At 39.7% G+C, this 16,880-nt stretch overlaps 1 protein-coding gene across 3 annotated transcripts in view; it reads right to left on the reverse strand.

The window, feature by feature from the left end:
- Positions 1-16,880, reverse strand: part of CADPS2 (calcium dependent secretion activator 2) — a 561,163-nt gene that overhangs the window by 441,971 nt on the left and 102,312 nt on the right. For all 3 annotated transcript variants that reach the window (XM_077834502.1, XM_077834493.1, XM_077834509.1), the window contains exon 2: positions 13,532-13,645. In XM_077834502.1, coding sequence (XP_077690628.1) covers positions 13,532-13,645 — 114 coding nt within the window. The remainder of the gene's footprint in view (positions 1-13,531; positions 13,646-16,880) is intronic.

The following is a 16,880-nucleotide window of genomic DNA, read 5'->3' on the forward strand; positions in this document are numbered from 1 at the left end:
CCACCTGAGGCACATGCATGCTATCAGTGGAATGGGCACATGAACAATCACTCAACGGACAAAGTAGAATGATGGTGGTCCTCCTTCCTCCCCAATAGTTTTGGGGGGTTTTAGGATCATCTAGACTCAAAATGAAGAGTATGAGATAGATGTGAGTATATTACCATACACGTCAAAGCTCTTTGAAGAATTATTTCAAATCTGCAAACTCCACCTTCCCGTTGGGAGTGGGGGGGAAGCGGGGGGGGGGGGCAGTGTGGCGTTGAGAGCTACCACCATTTTTAATATTGCCAAAATTCTTGTTGAGCAAGATGAATATTTATTCCTCCTCCCTCTGCCTTTTCTGTGAGGAAGGGAATGATGTGGCCTTTGGCCATCCAGTGCTTCAGAATTATAATCTTTTCTGAGTTTGTTCAGTGCCTAGCACAATGGGGTTCCAATCAATGGGGTTCCAATCCATGATGAGGGCTCCTATGTGGAACATTAATACAATTAATAATAAAAAGTCAATCAGTACCTAGAATATTTCTGAAGCCTTCAGTATTTCTGCCCCAGTGATATTTTGTTAATATATTCCCATATCAACATTGTGCTGGTTAAAATACAAGCTTATCAATTTTAATTGTCCAGAAAAATATTTACTACAAATAAGTGTGCGTATTCCTAGTCTCTCAGTGCAAATTGTTAACAGTGCAAAACCAAAGTCCAGATAAACGGTTTTCTGGGGGGGAAAAATCCAAAACAAAACAGTAGAAAAATAATTTAAAACATGAAGATTAAGTCCATTGATGCATAACATTTTGAGCCATTCTTTGGTTTGTAACTGGTGTATTCTGATTAGAAGACAAGCAGAATTAATGTCATGAATAAGTGAGCAATTTATTCTATTGCTTACAAAGTAGTAAAGTATCTGACTACGCAAACTAATTACTTCCACACTATCGTGTCCGATTTGTGAGAGACTTCCAAATTCTGCCAGGGCAACTACCTGTACAAAAGGTGAAAAATAACAATTTAAACTACAAGCATTAGGAGAAATTGTTCATTTCATTCAGTAAGCAAGTTCTCCTGATCTCTTCCAACCAGAACACATCACTTGCAAATCCAGGGATAGATAAAATTATAGTGTAATAATGGGTTTATTTCAGCCACTGCATTTAGAAGTTTGAAATAAGTTTGTTACAATTATACCCATAATATGGATAAAGCAGCTGTATAACATTCTCAGTCAATTTAACAATGATAATAGAAAAACACCAATGCCAGAACAGACTCAACAGATTTAATAGCCTAGTGATCATACTCTGCACTACCATATAGCAAATTGATTTTGATTCTCCAGCCTGATCTCCGAATATCTTGGATCATCATGCATTTGAGTTAAGGTAGGATATTCAGCCCATGAAAGCAGAAAAGAGTCCAGTTATCATTAGCCAGTTATGATGTGTGGAAGATACAGGGAAATTCAGAGTTAACACCATTCCACAGAAAGACTCCATGAACAATGCAACAACAAGGTAAGAGCAACTAGAAGTGAAGTTATACATAAATACTATGAGTTACTTGTTCTGTAGTCATAAATGTATCTAAGATTCAATCTCATGACTTTTCTCTGAATATTCTTTACCAAGTTGCCAAATTATATTATCTAAAGAAATAGAAAGAAAAAAAATCAATACAATCTGTACTAAAATATTATTGAAACTTAGTAATGGAAAGAAGAGGAAGGAAATTTGAAGATAAATAATTTTAGAAGTCCATCCCCTCTCTCTTGCTTGCTCATTAAGTTTGCAAAATCAAACACCCAAAATTTAGGAAGTGCCAGAATTAAGCTTGCCTGTGCAAAAGCAGGAGCAACACCGAGAGCATCTCCCTACTTTCAGTTTTGCTGCCCAGTGGCCCACAGCAGCTAGGGGCACCAGTTGTAGGAAAAGTCCTGCTCAGCCCCTGCAGCTCTAGGCTGAAGCATGCTCAGAATCCTTAAACAATTTAGTTACCAAAAACTCTAACCTGCCCCTAGTGAGCTGGTGTGATCTGCATATAACTTGATTAAACTGACCACTAGTTCTTATTATCCTTAACGGGGCATTCACTCTGCTACATGCCATCTCTACTGAGCACGCTCCAGCCCAGTGTGGAGCAAAACTTTTCCTGCAATTACTCTTCTTGGCTGATGGAGGCTGCTATGGTACCAGAAAATGGAACTGAAAGTAAAGAGAAAGGAAACTCTCCTCCAGAACATGGAATTGAACGCAGGAGTCTTGGTGAATTGTCTGTTCCCCTGTTGTCCACAAGGGATTGTATAAGCCAGTGGCATGTGAGGAAACAAAATGGTTTTATGTGAGGGAATTTGTAGTTTTTTGGTTTAATTTTTTAAACACTGAAGAAACTACATTACACTACGGTATAAGAACATTATTAAGATTGCAAAGTCAATCACTCAAAAGTTAAAGAATGCCAGAATGAATACTGCCTGTGCAACCTTAATTCAGCCTACTCTGCATATGCATTGTGGTATGGTCTGTTATTACAGGATCATGTACTTCTGTCCCACAGGCCCCTCCCTCATTCAGTGCACAGCATGTCAGTGAGGATTCAGGGTTTTGGGTAATGAAGAAGGGTGTTGCCTATGGGACCCTTGCCTTACTTATTGCAGTAGTTGGAAGGTGTGTGATGAATAAGTCAAGGGAGTGCAGGAAGAAAAAGGGTGGTCTTGTGATTAAGGTAGAGGAAATCCCCATTGTAGTCCTGGATTCTACCCCTGCTCTGCCAAATCACTTAAACCAAATTTTCCCCAGGTGACTACTGTGAGCTCCTGGATTTTCTGGATTACCAACATAAGAGCTGTAGATGTGCTGAGCACTCACAACAGCAACCTCAACCAATGGGAATTATCTGAACATATGACGTGCTATAAAAATGCTAAGTACTCTGAAAAAAGTCCAGAATCCTCTATTCAGTGGACACACAGTAAATAAAGCCTGGGGGCACATACTGAAAGATGAGGATAAAAACCATTATTAAGTAGCTGCTCAGTGTGCACTATCCATCCTGTGCACTGAATGAGGCAGGCATCCTCTGGGAATAATACATGATCACGTCATAAAAGACTAACATAATGCATTATACCAGGGGCTTAAACTGAAGTCGCACAGGTAACCATAATTCTAGTATTTCCTAATGTTTGAGTTCTTGACTTTGTAACCTTAACGATCTTTTAATATAGGGTTTTTATGCAATATGAACCAATGTTAATTAAAAAGGAAGGAAGGAAAGATGTAAGGAAGAAATGGAACTAACATGTACATCTGCAATTATCCTCATCACTTGGAGTCGAAGTTGTGTCTCCCCCCCCCCGCACACACACACACACACACACACACACACACTTAAAAAAAAAAGTCTACTCTTCAGACCAAACTCTCTCTTATTATGTATTGATACAATCCTAAAGCCTGACTGCACCCTTTTGGCTCCTAAACTACTGAAGTAAAATGTTAGAAATAAAACAAACAGTAATCAAGTCTAAGAAAAAGAAAATGATTGCTAGAAAACATGATTCTAATAAATTGCAATAAACGGTATCAAGTTTACTTGCACTGGCAATTTTAAAGAATAATTCTTATAACACAAAATTCACCCTTGTCCAGTGGGTCAGCACGACTTGTGTACTACTTAAACACACCTATGTCATATCTATCTCTCTCTCTCTCTCTCACACACACACACACACACACACACACACACACACACACACTGCAGTAGGTGTTCAATGTCTCACTGGGTGTACATTTATTTGAAAAAACTTGAAATTTTATGCTTAGATACAACAATTTTGTATGATCAAATAGCAATAAATTAGTGCACTTGGACAATTTGAGACAAAATTTCTAAGCTTTCTGGTATCAAAAGAATATACACCTAAAGTTAACAATACAATGGTCAAAAACAATTGTGCTCAATAATTGATATCCAAGACCAAATTCAGACTTTACACAAACAGATGCAACTCTAGTGATGTTCCACCAATTCTGAATTTGACTCCAAGCCTTAACACAATAGAATGACTGAGTTATTTCATAATGGTAAATTTAAAAAAAAATATTAACAAGATCATCTCTAAGTTCCAACATATTAAACTCTAGTAATTTAGTACTGAATCTTTTAAACAAACCACCTCATACACCTAGAGGAAAACTCACATTCTCCAGTAATTCCTTGCAGAGTTTAGTTTCATGATTACACAGAAATTTTAGAGTAAGTTCTGACAAACATTTCCCATTAAATTTCCTTGCATTCTTGCTGCCAGAGAATGTAAAATTAATACATACATTCTCCTTTTTGTGCACACAAAAGAAGAGATCAACTCAAATGATCAGTTTCGTAAGACTGATAATATAGATTTCTTCACCTTGTTGGGAAAAAAATTAATGGAACTGCGGTATTCAATTTTCAGACTTGTAATGATTTTGTCCACACACGTGGTAAATCAATTAATAGTTTAATTCAAGCCATCAACCTTTTTCGCTTTAAGATTTTTCAGCATATCTATACAAATTCCTATAATGAATTATAAAAACCTTTGCTGTCATTTATTTTACTGCATCTGTTATAGATTTTTTACTAGACAGTTACAAAGACTAAAATCATCCAGCTTATACATAGATTAATGGATTTTAAGGCCTTAAGGGACCACTGTTATCATCTAGTCTGACCTTTTGATAATACATGCCATAAAATATCACCAAGTGATTCTTGGCATCAAGCTCATAACTTCTGTTTGAGATACAGCATAGCTTTTAGAAAGATATCTAATCTTAAAACACTTCAAGTGATAGAGAATCTACCCTAGGTAAATTATTCCCAAGGTTATTTATCTTCCATGTTAAAAATAATTACACTTTATTTCTAGTCTGAATTTGTCTAGCTTCAGCTTCCAACTACTGCATCTTATTATAACTTCTGATAAATTAAAGAGCCTTTAACTATCAGAAATCTCTACCCCATTTTAGGAACTTGTACACAGATCAAGCCACCTCTTAATTTTCTCTTGAATAAACTAAATATACTGTACTTTTTCAGGCTCATTATAAGCCAAGTTTCCCAGATCTTTAATCATTCTTGTAGCCCTTCTCTGAATCCTTTTCAATCTGTCACTATCCTTTTTGGAAGTGTGGATATCAGAAAGGGACATGCTATATTCCACTATGGACATTATAAGAGGACACATTATTCCAATAAATAGCCTCACTAATGCCAGGGAAAGAAAAAACACCACTTATCTATTCCTACTAGATAGTCCCCTGCTTATACATCCAAGGATCACATTAGCCCTCTTAGCTACAGCATCACATTGTTGTTTTACTACCATTAACATTTAGGGCTCCAGACTTTAAAAAATAGCAAAAGGCTATTTTAAAGGAATATAAACAAAAAATCAGCCAGTACAAACTCTGCCTTTTAAAAATTCTTAGCTACTGCTAAGGACATTCCGGGTCATTTGTTTTTACATCTGTCCAGGCAATATTTGAAAATATCATTAATAATACAAAACTGTGGTTGTAGTAAACCTTGAATCTCTACAACATTTACAGTAGTTCTTACTGCAATCCAGAACTTCTGAATAACCAGTTAGTTCCAGAAAATATGACTCAAGTCACCAGTCTCAATGTCACATTTCAGACATTCTTGTCACCTATTTATGTATTCTTTCTGAGATTAAATACAACCAAGAGTAAAAAACTACTCCTGCGCAGAACGCTAGCACAAGGCTTATATGAATCACTTAAGTTTTCAAAATACGGCTTAAGTGGTGCATATAGGTCTTGTGCTGGACCTCTGAATACAGGTCTTATGCTAGATGCTTTCCAACCACCACGTCTCAAGTTTAAGAGCGTGAATCTGTGCCTACTGTTTTACTGAGCTGGCTTTTGTCTGAACTAATTGGACTAAAATATGCAAAGGAATACTTTATTTCAATTTTCACTTTCCCACTTAAATTTTACTCTTAGTGTGTCCAATATAATTACTCATAATAAATTGCCATATGATTGATTTTTACTTCTTATCTAAAATCACCAACTGATGTTCTAAGCAGACTAGAATCTGGACTCAATGAATGTAATGGAATTTTCCATAAAAATTCTACTATAGCCCTGAGAGTAAGCGCGCGTGCACAAACACACACTTTTTTTCTATCCAACGATATATTAAGGGTGGAAGTGACAAAATCAGGTCAGGCTTCTAATAAAGCCCTGGATACAATTTTAATTATGCAGAGACCAAGACACAAAGATTCACAATTACATAGAACAGGGTTAGAAGAAAGGTGAAAACAAAGGTAGATTAGTATGATAAATAAAATGAAAAATTGAGTTAATGCATTTCCTAGAAATCCCTAAAAGCATTTACATATGCTGGGCTGTGGCACTTGACCCAGGTAATGGACTAGGCCAATCTCTAACTAGAAAAGAACCAAAGGGCCTCCAGAAGAGTCCCTAGCTGTCCATTATATGCACCCTCCACCCTGCAAAAGTCCCTATTCAAAACGCTGCCACAGCAAACCGCAGATCTTGATAATAACAAGGTGTGTCAGCACTGTGCTAATTATGAAACTGTCTTTCCATTATCTCCTTATAAGGCTTTATTAATAATGCTTGAGTGGTGAAAAATAACTAATAAGGAAATGCTTGGATTTGGACCTATATAAAACTGGTATTATAGGGGCAGGGCAGAGAGAGACCAGGGTGGCACCTGTGTGTGACCATCTCTGTCTCCCTCTCCCTGCAAGCTTGTATTCAATAAAGGCCTCAGACTGTTTGAACCAAACAGATGGTGTGACTCGTTTTCCACAACAATTTGGGGACTCGTCCGGCATCCACCATATACCATCCATGACTAGAGGACTGCAGGCCATCTCCCTCCGAACCCAAGGTGCCATGTGAAAGGTAAGACACCTTTTTAAATCTCTATATTGGGTTTTCGGTGGAGAACTGACTGTAGGCTCTGGAATTGGGTGAGTTGCGTGCTGGATCTGAACTTTATTGTCAAACAGCTCTGTGCCAGTGTGAAAGCAAGAGTCACAGAAAGATGCCCAGAGCCCTCTGCGAAGCTTCACTCATGACCAGAGGTGTCTCTAAGGCAAGCTCTGTGGCCCCAATGGAGAAGGGCGGTAAAAACCCTTGCCAAGACAGGCCATTTCTGCATGGCTTGACTGGCAAAATGGGCCCCGTCTGAGGCAAGGAATGCGTATCCCTATTTTCCGTCCTTGGACAACCCTAGTTCTTTTGGCCATTGACTGATCCTACATCTCGCCTGAGGCAATAGAGTATGCGGCTCTAGCCAACGCTCTTTGCTAAAGGGGGCTGTGGGGAAGGTCATAGGCTAGGACCACTGACTGGTCTCGCATCTCACCTGATGCAATAGAGTATGCGGCACTAGCTGATGCTCTTTGCTGAAGGAGGTTGTGAGAGGGTCGTGGACATCCTCTGTACATCTTCCTTGTACAAATGTGTTTCCCTCAACTTCTTTCCTCTGGTTTCCGCTTTACTGCCTAAGGATGGTCTGATGAGCCACTGACCGATCCGATCACCTCACCTGAAGCGACAGAGTATGCGGTGCCATTCTCTCGGAGACTAGCCGACATTCTTTGCTGAAAGGGGGCTGTAGGAACCCAGCTTGCCACAAACTAAAACCTGATGTAGACAAGCTCTGAGTTTAACAGATGCAGGGTCCGATTACAGTGCTATTGTTTGCAACAAGACAGTGTTTGTTTGCAACAAGAGTCCTTCCTTACTTTTTCATTTTTTTTCATTGTGCACTGCCACGACATTGTCACGTTGTTCCTAAAGACCTCATCCAACTTCCTTTTTGTCTGTCTGTTAATCATCCCATGTGAGTGAAGCTTTACCCTAAGATATGCACAGTAAGTGTCTTCAGATACTCCAGTGCAAGCAGCTGTCTTGTGTACGTCTTGTGTTTCCACTTTTTTTTTTTTAAACTGGCCACTCACAGTGCTATTGCCCCGGCAATGACACTGTAAGTGCCTAATTTAAAAAAAAGTGGAAACACATGACCTACACAAGATAGAATGACTTCTCTGGCCTAAATGTAATCCATTTTGAATGCAATGAATGCCAAGTTAACTCCAAAGCGTGCAGACTAATCAAGAGGCAGGGCCGGCTCTCGGCACCAGCAAACCAAGCACATGCTTGGGGCGGCACTTTTCAAGGGGTGGCGTTCTGGCCTTTTTTTTTTTTTTTTTTTGTGCTTGGGGCGGCAAAAAACCTAGAGCTGGCCCTGAAAGGAGGCAGAGCAGACCCTGTAAAGCAAGGCAACATTGAAAATCTCCCTATAGCTGCCATAAAAGCACTGAATGACTTTGTTGAATGGGAGCATCTACATGATGGCGATAGACTAGAAGATGATGAAGTACAGCGATATTCACCACAGACAGCTACAATGGAAAATGAACAGGATACATTGAACTAACTGGTGGAAGGAACACAGCGCTGGCCATGTTGGCTAGAAGTGTGCTATGTATGCCTGCCAGCAGCAAGAGGAACTTCAGTGTGTCTTAAAGCAGTGCTTCTCAAACTATCTGATGTGGCAGACCGGCAATTTTTTTTCCAATGTGCCAGGGACCAGTACCATATTTGTGCCATATTATTATCATATTCGCATAGGCACATAGCACATCAGATCAGAAAAACTAACATTCTTCACTATATTAACTGGAATGGGAGTGTGGCGTACTCGCGGAGATGTTCCCATTTAAATACATTGAAGACTGACTGAAAGGCTGTGCATCTGGTATAAAATGACTTATTAGTTTACAATCCAAGAAAATATTATTTGAACATTCGTAGTCATATTAATTTCTATCGGAAACAATATAATGAATATAATAAGAGTTGGCAGACTTTTAGGAGGCTTATCTGCTGCCACCCGACAACCTGCTGCAGTGTCTTTTTCCTCCACCAGCTCCGCTGATCAGTGCAGATGCTGTCAAATTTCACGGAACACCACCAACAATAATAATTAATCCTCCTCTCCCCAAACCTGCGCTAAACTGTCTTCCAGCATCAAGGGGCTACCTTTGGGGGATGGGGGGGAGAGGGAGTGGCAGCCAAACCCAAGAAATTGCCAGAGATTAATGAGTCTTCTCCTTATTACTGTGTCCGTGGGCTTTGTCTGCTCGGGGCTGGGCAGGGAGCAGCGTGAATGGATGGCACAACGTGCCGGAAACACACACACACACGCTGCAGCTCGAGCAGCGCCTCTCCCTCTCCGTGGCATAAGGGTGTGGGGGGGCGACCCGGCCAATGGCAGCGACCGCGGCAGAGTCGCTGGCAGCTGCTGCGGCAGCAGCCAGGGTTGAGCCAGCATGAGCCGGAGCAGTGCGCGGGGAGCGGAGCAGAGCCAGCGCGAGCAGAATGCGCTGCCTCAGGTCCCAGGCACTGCGGACTGTCAGCCGATGGACACCACTTTGAATAGCATTGTCTTAAAGGATGATTGCCCAGTGGAGGCCTGTCCTCAAGCCATCAACCAGCGACTCTGTTCTTTTCTTAAATGATATTTTGTAGAACAGCTTTTTTATTAATGATTTTGGCTTCTGTTAAGAGGGATTTAATAATTTTACCTATCCAGTTTAACTTGACTAAGGCTAAAATTATATTTATCACAGATCAGTAAAGACTTTTTGGATTACATATTATTGGAAGAAGATAGACACTGCATGATCTCTGGAAATCATATAGTTATTAAAGGCTGCTGTCTTAGTTTAATATTTCTGTTGACCATTCACTTTGCTGTTTGAATGTTAAATTAATCTCAATTTTTAATAAATGAGGAGTCTTGGGGACTGTTCACATACTTTTTTTTTTAACCTCAGTAAATATAAAGCTGAAGAAGAAAAAACCTGAGATGACTTATCAGGATATATTTTCCATTGTCTTTGCTTATATCCATAGTCTGTACTGTTTTTGTTTTTTTTCTATGGAAGGCAGTTTCTAAAGGCTAAGAAATTTGCTCATTATAGTTAAGATATGCCTTGGGGAAGGCCTTTCTTCTTGGAGTTGGAAGCCAAGAGGATAATATTGCCTTACTGTGGGCAACCCCATTATGATAGCACAGCTAATGAGAGTGTCTCCTGACCATATCGTAATTATAATCTCAGTCTAGCTATCACAAGTGTGTTGCCACTCAGACCAGAAAGTGCACAGTACTGGGGTTGTTCAGAATGTGCCTTTCAGCTTGTCTACACAAACCACCAGCTTGCGGCAAGCTGGGATGGGGTGTGAATCTCCCCACACTAACCTGCTGCAGATTAACTGTCCACATTGACCCTGTTAGTGCTCATTAACTGTTCCTTAATGCACTTTGATATAGTCTTCTTTGAAATAGGACTAGATCAAAGCACATTTATGAACTGTTAGTGTCCACGTGAACAGGGTGCTCAAGGACAGTTAGTCTACCACAGACTAATGCGGGGTAGATTCACCCCCATCTTGCAATGTATCAATTGTTTGTGTAGACAAGCCCTTAATTTGAACCATATATGTTTAGGATTATTTTATTTGGGGAGCTTTTCAGAGGAGGTCAAGTATGAAACAGCTCCACACCCTCAGAATTGGGTGTAATCTACTGGGGTTCATGCCGGGCTTCAAAATTAGGTCCAAGACCACCTCTAGAGGGAAGTCATTTGAAATTCCAACGTTTGAGAAAGAGCATTGTGTACAAAAGTTCCAGCTATCCTACCAGAGTTAAGAGAGGATACTAAGTAACACAGCTGAAAAACTGAGATCTTCCACTCCATACATGGCCTTATTTTTATTAGGCCATGCTCCTCATTATATTAAACTGAGTTGTTGGAAAGGGCAGAGTAGCTTCTATATGAGTCAATATAGTCTGATGAACAAGTAAGTTTAATCAACTGTCAAGATTTTCTAATTAGGTATTTGTATCATGATCCCCATTCAGGTAAGTTAGCACCTTAGTAAGTTAAAAAGCAATTCAGACATATAACATATTCTTGACTTTTGTTCTCTTCCTTCATCTCAGAAAAGGCTTTTAGTGAATTTTTTCTTTAAATATTGTGCAGCGTGTGAAGACTTTGTCAAAGCAGCTCTGCATTAGTCTTAAAGGAGTTCAGATTCATGCATGCTCTGCATTCTTGCAGATGCTAATTCCACACTCATCAGTCAGCCACCCAAAAAGCCTCATCTCTGGCATACACAAGCCATATTTTGGAAGCAGACAATTCTACTGTTCCTCAAGAGCATAGCTGTCATAAGTGAAAGAGGTCCAGAAAAGAAAAGTCTTCCAAGAGATCAAAAATGCCAGAAATTTATGGATGCATGCAATTGTTTCCCACTTTTGAGGATACAATTATTCTAGTTGCTAGCTGAACACCAAAAATGTCTAGATGAGAAAGAATCCTTAAAACGAACAATTCTCTCCCTTGATTTTATCATTGCAGTTTTAGCACCAGAAATCTGTCAGTCCATCATGACTCTCTTTCTGGCCACCACTAAGCTAGAGAGACTGATTTAATACCACATGGAAGTAGAAGACTAGATAGTCCATGTCTAATGCTTTTCAGTACTAATTCTTCTTAATCTGCTGCCTTCTATTTGGGGTTCTATGTTGGTGTATTCTTCTGGTTCTTTTCTTACCCAAATACTCCTTCACTATTTTCTTCTGAGGCTCCTTATGTCAGAGGTTCTCAGACTTTTGTACTAGTGACGCCTTTCACACAGCAAGCCTCTGAATGCGACCCCCCTTACACATAAAAAACACTTTTTTATATATTTAACACCATTATAAATGCTTGGAGCAAAGCGGGGTTTGGGGTGGAGGCTCATGACCCCCCCCATGTAATAACCTTGCGACCCCCTGAGGGGTCCCAACCCCCAGTTTGAGAACCCCTGCCTTATCTTAACACTTTGAACATAAGAGCTGAACAAATGGTAAGAACTGTACTATTAAATCACCCTGCTATTGGGTGATTGGATCATCAATCACTTACACACAATTGCTCCTAAATCTTGCCTCCTACTCCTCACTTCTCCATCTATCCAGTATCATATCTACTTTTTAGTTGCCTCAAATGCCTCCCCTTACCTATTTGCCTATCACCGTTAACAACGTTTCAGGCTTCCCAATATCCACCTTGTCAACCAGGCTTCTAACCTTGATAACTATGGCCTTCCCTAACCTCTTCACAAATGCGGGCTCTTTCTGTCTCTCCACTGCTAACACACTTTCTTCTCCATGACTTGGTGCAAAGGAGAACCTCTCACCCTGAATCCTGACACACTTCCCAAGCTTTGGAGACAAGCTGCTTAATCTAAATTTGTTGTTCAGCACAAAATGTAACAATCCATAACACTATTAGCAGATATAATTCTTTCTGCATCAAGAAATGTCTTTGCCCAATAAATGAAGTACATCACTAGGAAATAAGAAGGAATAATATGCTAAAAGAAAATGAGAGTAATCTGAAAAAGAACAAAGCAATACAGTGAAATTAGGAAGCAAACAACTCAAAAGAAATAACTAAATCAAGTTTAAATGTGCAGCCTTGATGATATGCTGAACAAATTTGAGTTTTTTTGTTATATAGATAAACGCTGTATTCACAGTGGCTGCTTTCTGCACAGTGTAAGGAATATATTCCCCAGTTACGTGTTACCTATGATATCAGAGGGACATTTTTATCTTCCCCAGAAAAGGGCATCTCCCTTAAGCAATTATAGAGCACATGTGAAAACTGGTGCTGGCGGTGTTAACCACACAGAATCCCTTGGAAGTCACAAGCTGAATTCAAGGGACTTGGCATAGCTGCGTTGGCAGCATTATTCCTTCTCGAAGAAAAAAAGAGCAGTCTGTCCCTAAGATATTCTCTATTGTCCCTAAAAATTTAAAAGGCTAGGGGACATGTATCTCAAGATGGTAATTTACAGCTGAAACCTTGATTAAAAGGGAGTAATTTAGACATATGGCGATAAAGATAGCAGTACCCGGTTTTATCAACCATTGCCAGAAAGATTTTTTAGCACGAGGGTTTTTTTGTTTTGTTTTCCCAAAAGAAGTGGACATTTTCCAGTTCAGTTTATCTCTAATGCCCAGGCAGTGGATTTAAATTTTTTAAATTGCAAAGCGGTATAGAAAATGTTTTCAGGAGGTTTGCGAGCTCACAGGCTTGGAACCATACAATTCCTTCCATGTAAATGACAGGTTTCAGAGTAACAGCCGTGTTAGTCTGTATTCGTAAAAAGAAAAGGAGTACTTGTGGCACCTTAGAGACTAACCAATTTATTTGAGCATGAGCTTTCGTGAGCCACATACCGTGGTATGCATCTGATGAAGTGAGCTGTGGCTCACGAAAGCTCATGCTCAAATAAATTGGTTAGTCTCTAAGGTGCCACAAGTACTCCTTTTCTTTTTCCATGTAAATGGATTATTTTAAAAGAACAGTCTTGTGAACTAAACTTTTAAAACAGCACAGAAAACAATGTGTTCAACTTGCCTCATAATAACTTCTCACTGCATTGCAAAATGCTTCATCTGCTACAATTTGCGTCTCTCCGTTCAGGAAGGCCTGGAAACGCTCCTTAAGTATCTGTAATTGCTGTCTGTTGAGCTGTGGGAGAAAAAGGTAAATGCAATTAGTGTCACCATGAAAATCTTTTTCAACATCAAAATACTGTCCTTTTTGGGGAAGGGATTAGAATAGAAATGGGCTCCCTCAAAGTACTGGTACTTTGAAGTCCAGGCAGAGCAGACAGGGACTGACAGGAGAAATAGGCAAACTGCAGCAGCTCTCAGACATTCACCAAGTACAGAAGCAGAGACTTAGCATGATACCACCGGCACTGGTGTATCCCTCGTGTACATGCACTGATGCTGGTTGGTCAAAATGTGTGAGGGTGGGGGGGGAATCTCCCCTTGTGGCAGTTCCGATAGTTCAGCAATAGCAACTGGACTCTCAGCATGGCAGTTGCCTCAATGAACAACCCTTGGTTTACTCTCAGAATTCAAAGAAGGCTGAAAACTGAGTGACCTTTTGTAGCTCTTTGCAGTCTGCCTGGGACTTCACTACCTTGAGTAGTTTTGTATCATCTGCAGATTTTGCCACTTCAGATTCTTAAACCTTGGGTTGAGGGCTGTAGCTATCTTTAGAAATCTCACATTGGTACCTTCTTTGTGTTTTGTCAAATCTACAGTGAAAGTCTTCTTAAAACGAACAACATGTGCTGGGTTATCATCCAAGACTGCTATAACATGAAATATATGGCAGAATGCAGGTAAAACAGAGCACGGGACATAGAGTTCTCCCCCAAGGAGTTCAGTCACAAATTTAATTAACGCTTTTTTCTTTTTTTTAAAAAAAGAGAGTGTCATCAGCATGGAAGAATGTCCTCTGGAATGGTGGCCAAAGCATGAAGGGGCATATGAATGTTTAGCATATCTGGCACGTGAATAACTTGCAACGCTGGCTACAAAATGGCAGTGCCATGCAAATGCCTGTTCTCACTTTCAGGTGACATTGTAATTAAGAAGTGGGCAGCATTATCTCCTGTAAATGTAAACAAACTTGTTTGTCTTAGCAATTGGCTGAACAAGGATGGGACTTGTAGGCTCTGAAATTTTACATTGTTTTGTTTTTGAGTGCAGTTATGTAACAAAAAAAAATCTACATTTGTAAATTGCACTTCACGACAAAGATTGCACAATAGTACTTGTATGAGGTGAATTGAAAAATACTATTTCTTTTATCATTTTTACAGTGCAAATATTTGTAAAAAAAATATACACTTTAATTGCAATTACAACACAGAATACAATGTACATGAAAAAGTAGAAAACAATCCAAAATATTTAATAAATTTCAATTGGTATTCTATTAACAGTGTGATTAAAATAGTGATTAATCGCAATTAACTTTCTACTCAAAGTTCATAATTAAAATATTCAAACACTGCTGACTGAAAGAAAGTGACTTTTGAACCTTGCTTTATTAAGCAAGTATGCAGCCATGGTTTGTTAAGTAACTAACACAAATACTTTGTAGTCCAAAAGATAATGCTTGCTAATGGATGTACTGTGCAGTGTATCACACTTATGTCACGCAGAATCATTTATTGCAGAAGTTTTTTTCTAACTATTGCCAACTTTTCGTTTAGCCAATACTGAAATATCCAAAACCTCACATGACAGTGCTAGAAATTACTAAACAACAATGACTGGCAAAATACTCAGCAGGAAAAAAAGGTTTCCATTTTGGACCACTTTCCTAAGAAGACAAAAAAAAATTACAATGTTTAGATTTTGCGTGTTTCATTTAGGGCTTGCCTTTAACTGCCAAAGTTAGCTTGAGTTACTCCACTCAAGCTAGCCTACCTCAAGTGAGAGCAACCAACTGCAAAACACTGGAGCAACACAGAGTGATTTGATTGATACCCAATTAATTGCTGCATCACCACATACTCACTAACTCCAGCATCAGCAGCTCAGTGTGGATTTCACAAGCCAGAGTGCTACAGATCCAGGTTTACAATGCAGTACAGACATACCCGCTGAGGTCCCTGGAGTTGCAACAGTGTAAATGAGAGAACAAAACTCTGCTCATCTTATTAATGTTGTGTATAATTTAAGGAATTTTACAAAGAACTTCTACCAGAGATAGTATAAATGAGAATTTTCAATTCCTTTACTGGAGATGAGGCTTAACAAGCTATAGCATGACAAGATTCCTCAAACTTCTAAACAGCCATATGCCTCTATGACTTGTATGCTGAAACCTGCAGCAATTTACTACAAAATTCACCTCCAAATTATATATAAAATCTATTTGTTGTTCTGCAACAAAAAATGACAACACAAACTTAGCAAATATTGTATTGATTTCTAAATGGGACAAATCCGAAAAAAAGAGTAGTGTATATAGAAAAGAGGGAGGAGCCAATTCAAAGCTGAGAACGATGCACACTTGGAAAAAAAGGGTAAGCTAACTACAGAAAACTGACAATGATTACAGCTAGAAAAAATATTCACTGATTAGCAGCAGGATATAAACTTTAGTGGAAGTCTATGCAAACAAGGGCGGGGGGGGAAGAGGGGGGGGCTTCATCTCAGACCACAAAGACTTTTGGAAAAGTTTGCAGCACATTTACGTGTGTGTGATTATACAGTGCTTCACACGCTTCCCAACACAATACTTGCAGGTTTTTAATATCTCCAGCCTGTGTTTCAAATCACACCTACTACTCAGTAATACAAATATTTGTTTCACTTGACTCACTGGTATATCTGTAGTACCACAGAATCACAGAATATCAGAGTTGGAAGGGACCTCTGGAGGCCATCTAGTCCAACCCCTGCCCAGAGCAGGACCAATCCCAACTAAATCATCCCACCACGGCTTTGTCAAGCCTGACCTTAAAAACTTCTAAGGAAGGGGATTCCACCACCTCCCTAGGTAACGCATTCCAGCGTTTCACCACCCTCCTTGTGAAAAAGTTTTTCCTAATATCCAACCTAGATCTCCCCCAATGCAACTTGAGACCATTACTCCTTGTCCTGTCATCTGCTATCACGGAGAATAGTCTAGATCCGTCCTCTTTGGAACCCCCTTTCAGGTAGTTGAAAGCAGCTATCAAATCCCCCCTCATTCTTCTCTTCCGTAGACTAAACAATCCCAGTTCCCTCAGCCTCTCCTCATAAGTCATGTTTTCCAGACCCCTAATAATTTTTGTTGCCCTTCGCTGGACTCTCTCTAATTTCTCCACATCTTTCTTGTAGTGTGGGGCCCAAAACTGGACACAGTACTCCAGGTGAGGCCTCACCAATGTCGAATAGAGGGGAACAATCACGAC

Source organism: Eretmochelys imbricata, chromosome 1, assembly GCF_965152235.1.
Source record: "Eretmochelys imbricata isolate rEreImb1 chromosome 1, rEreImb1.hap1, whole genome shotgun sequence".
Classification (NCBI taxonomy): domain Eukaryota; kingdom Metazoa; phylum Chordata; order Testudines; family Cheloniidae; genus Eretmochelys; species Eretmochelys imbricata.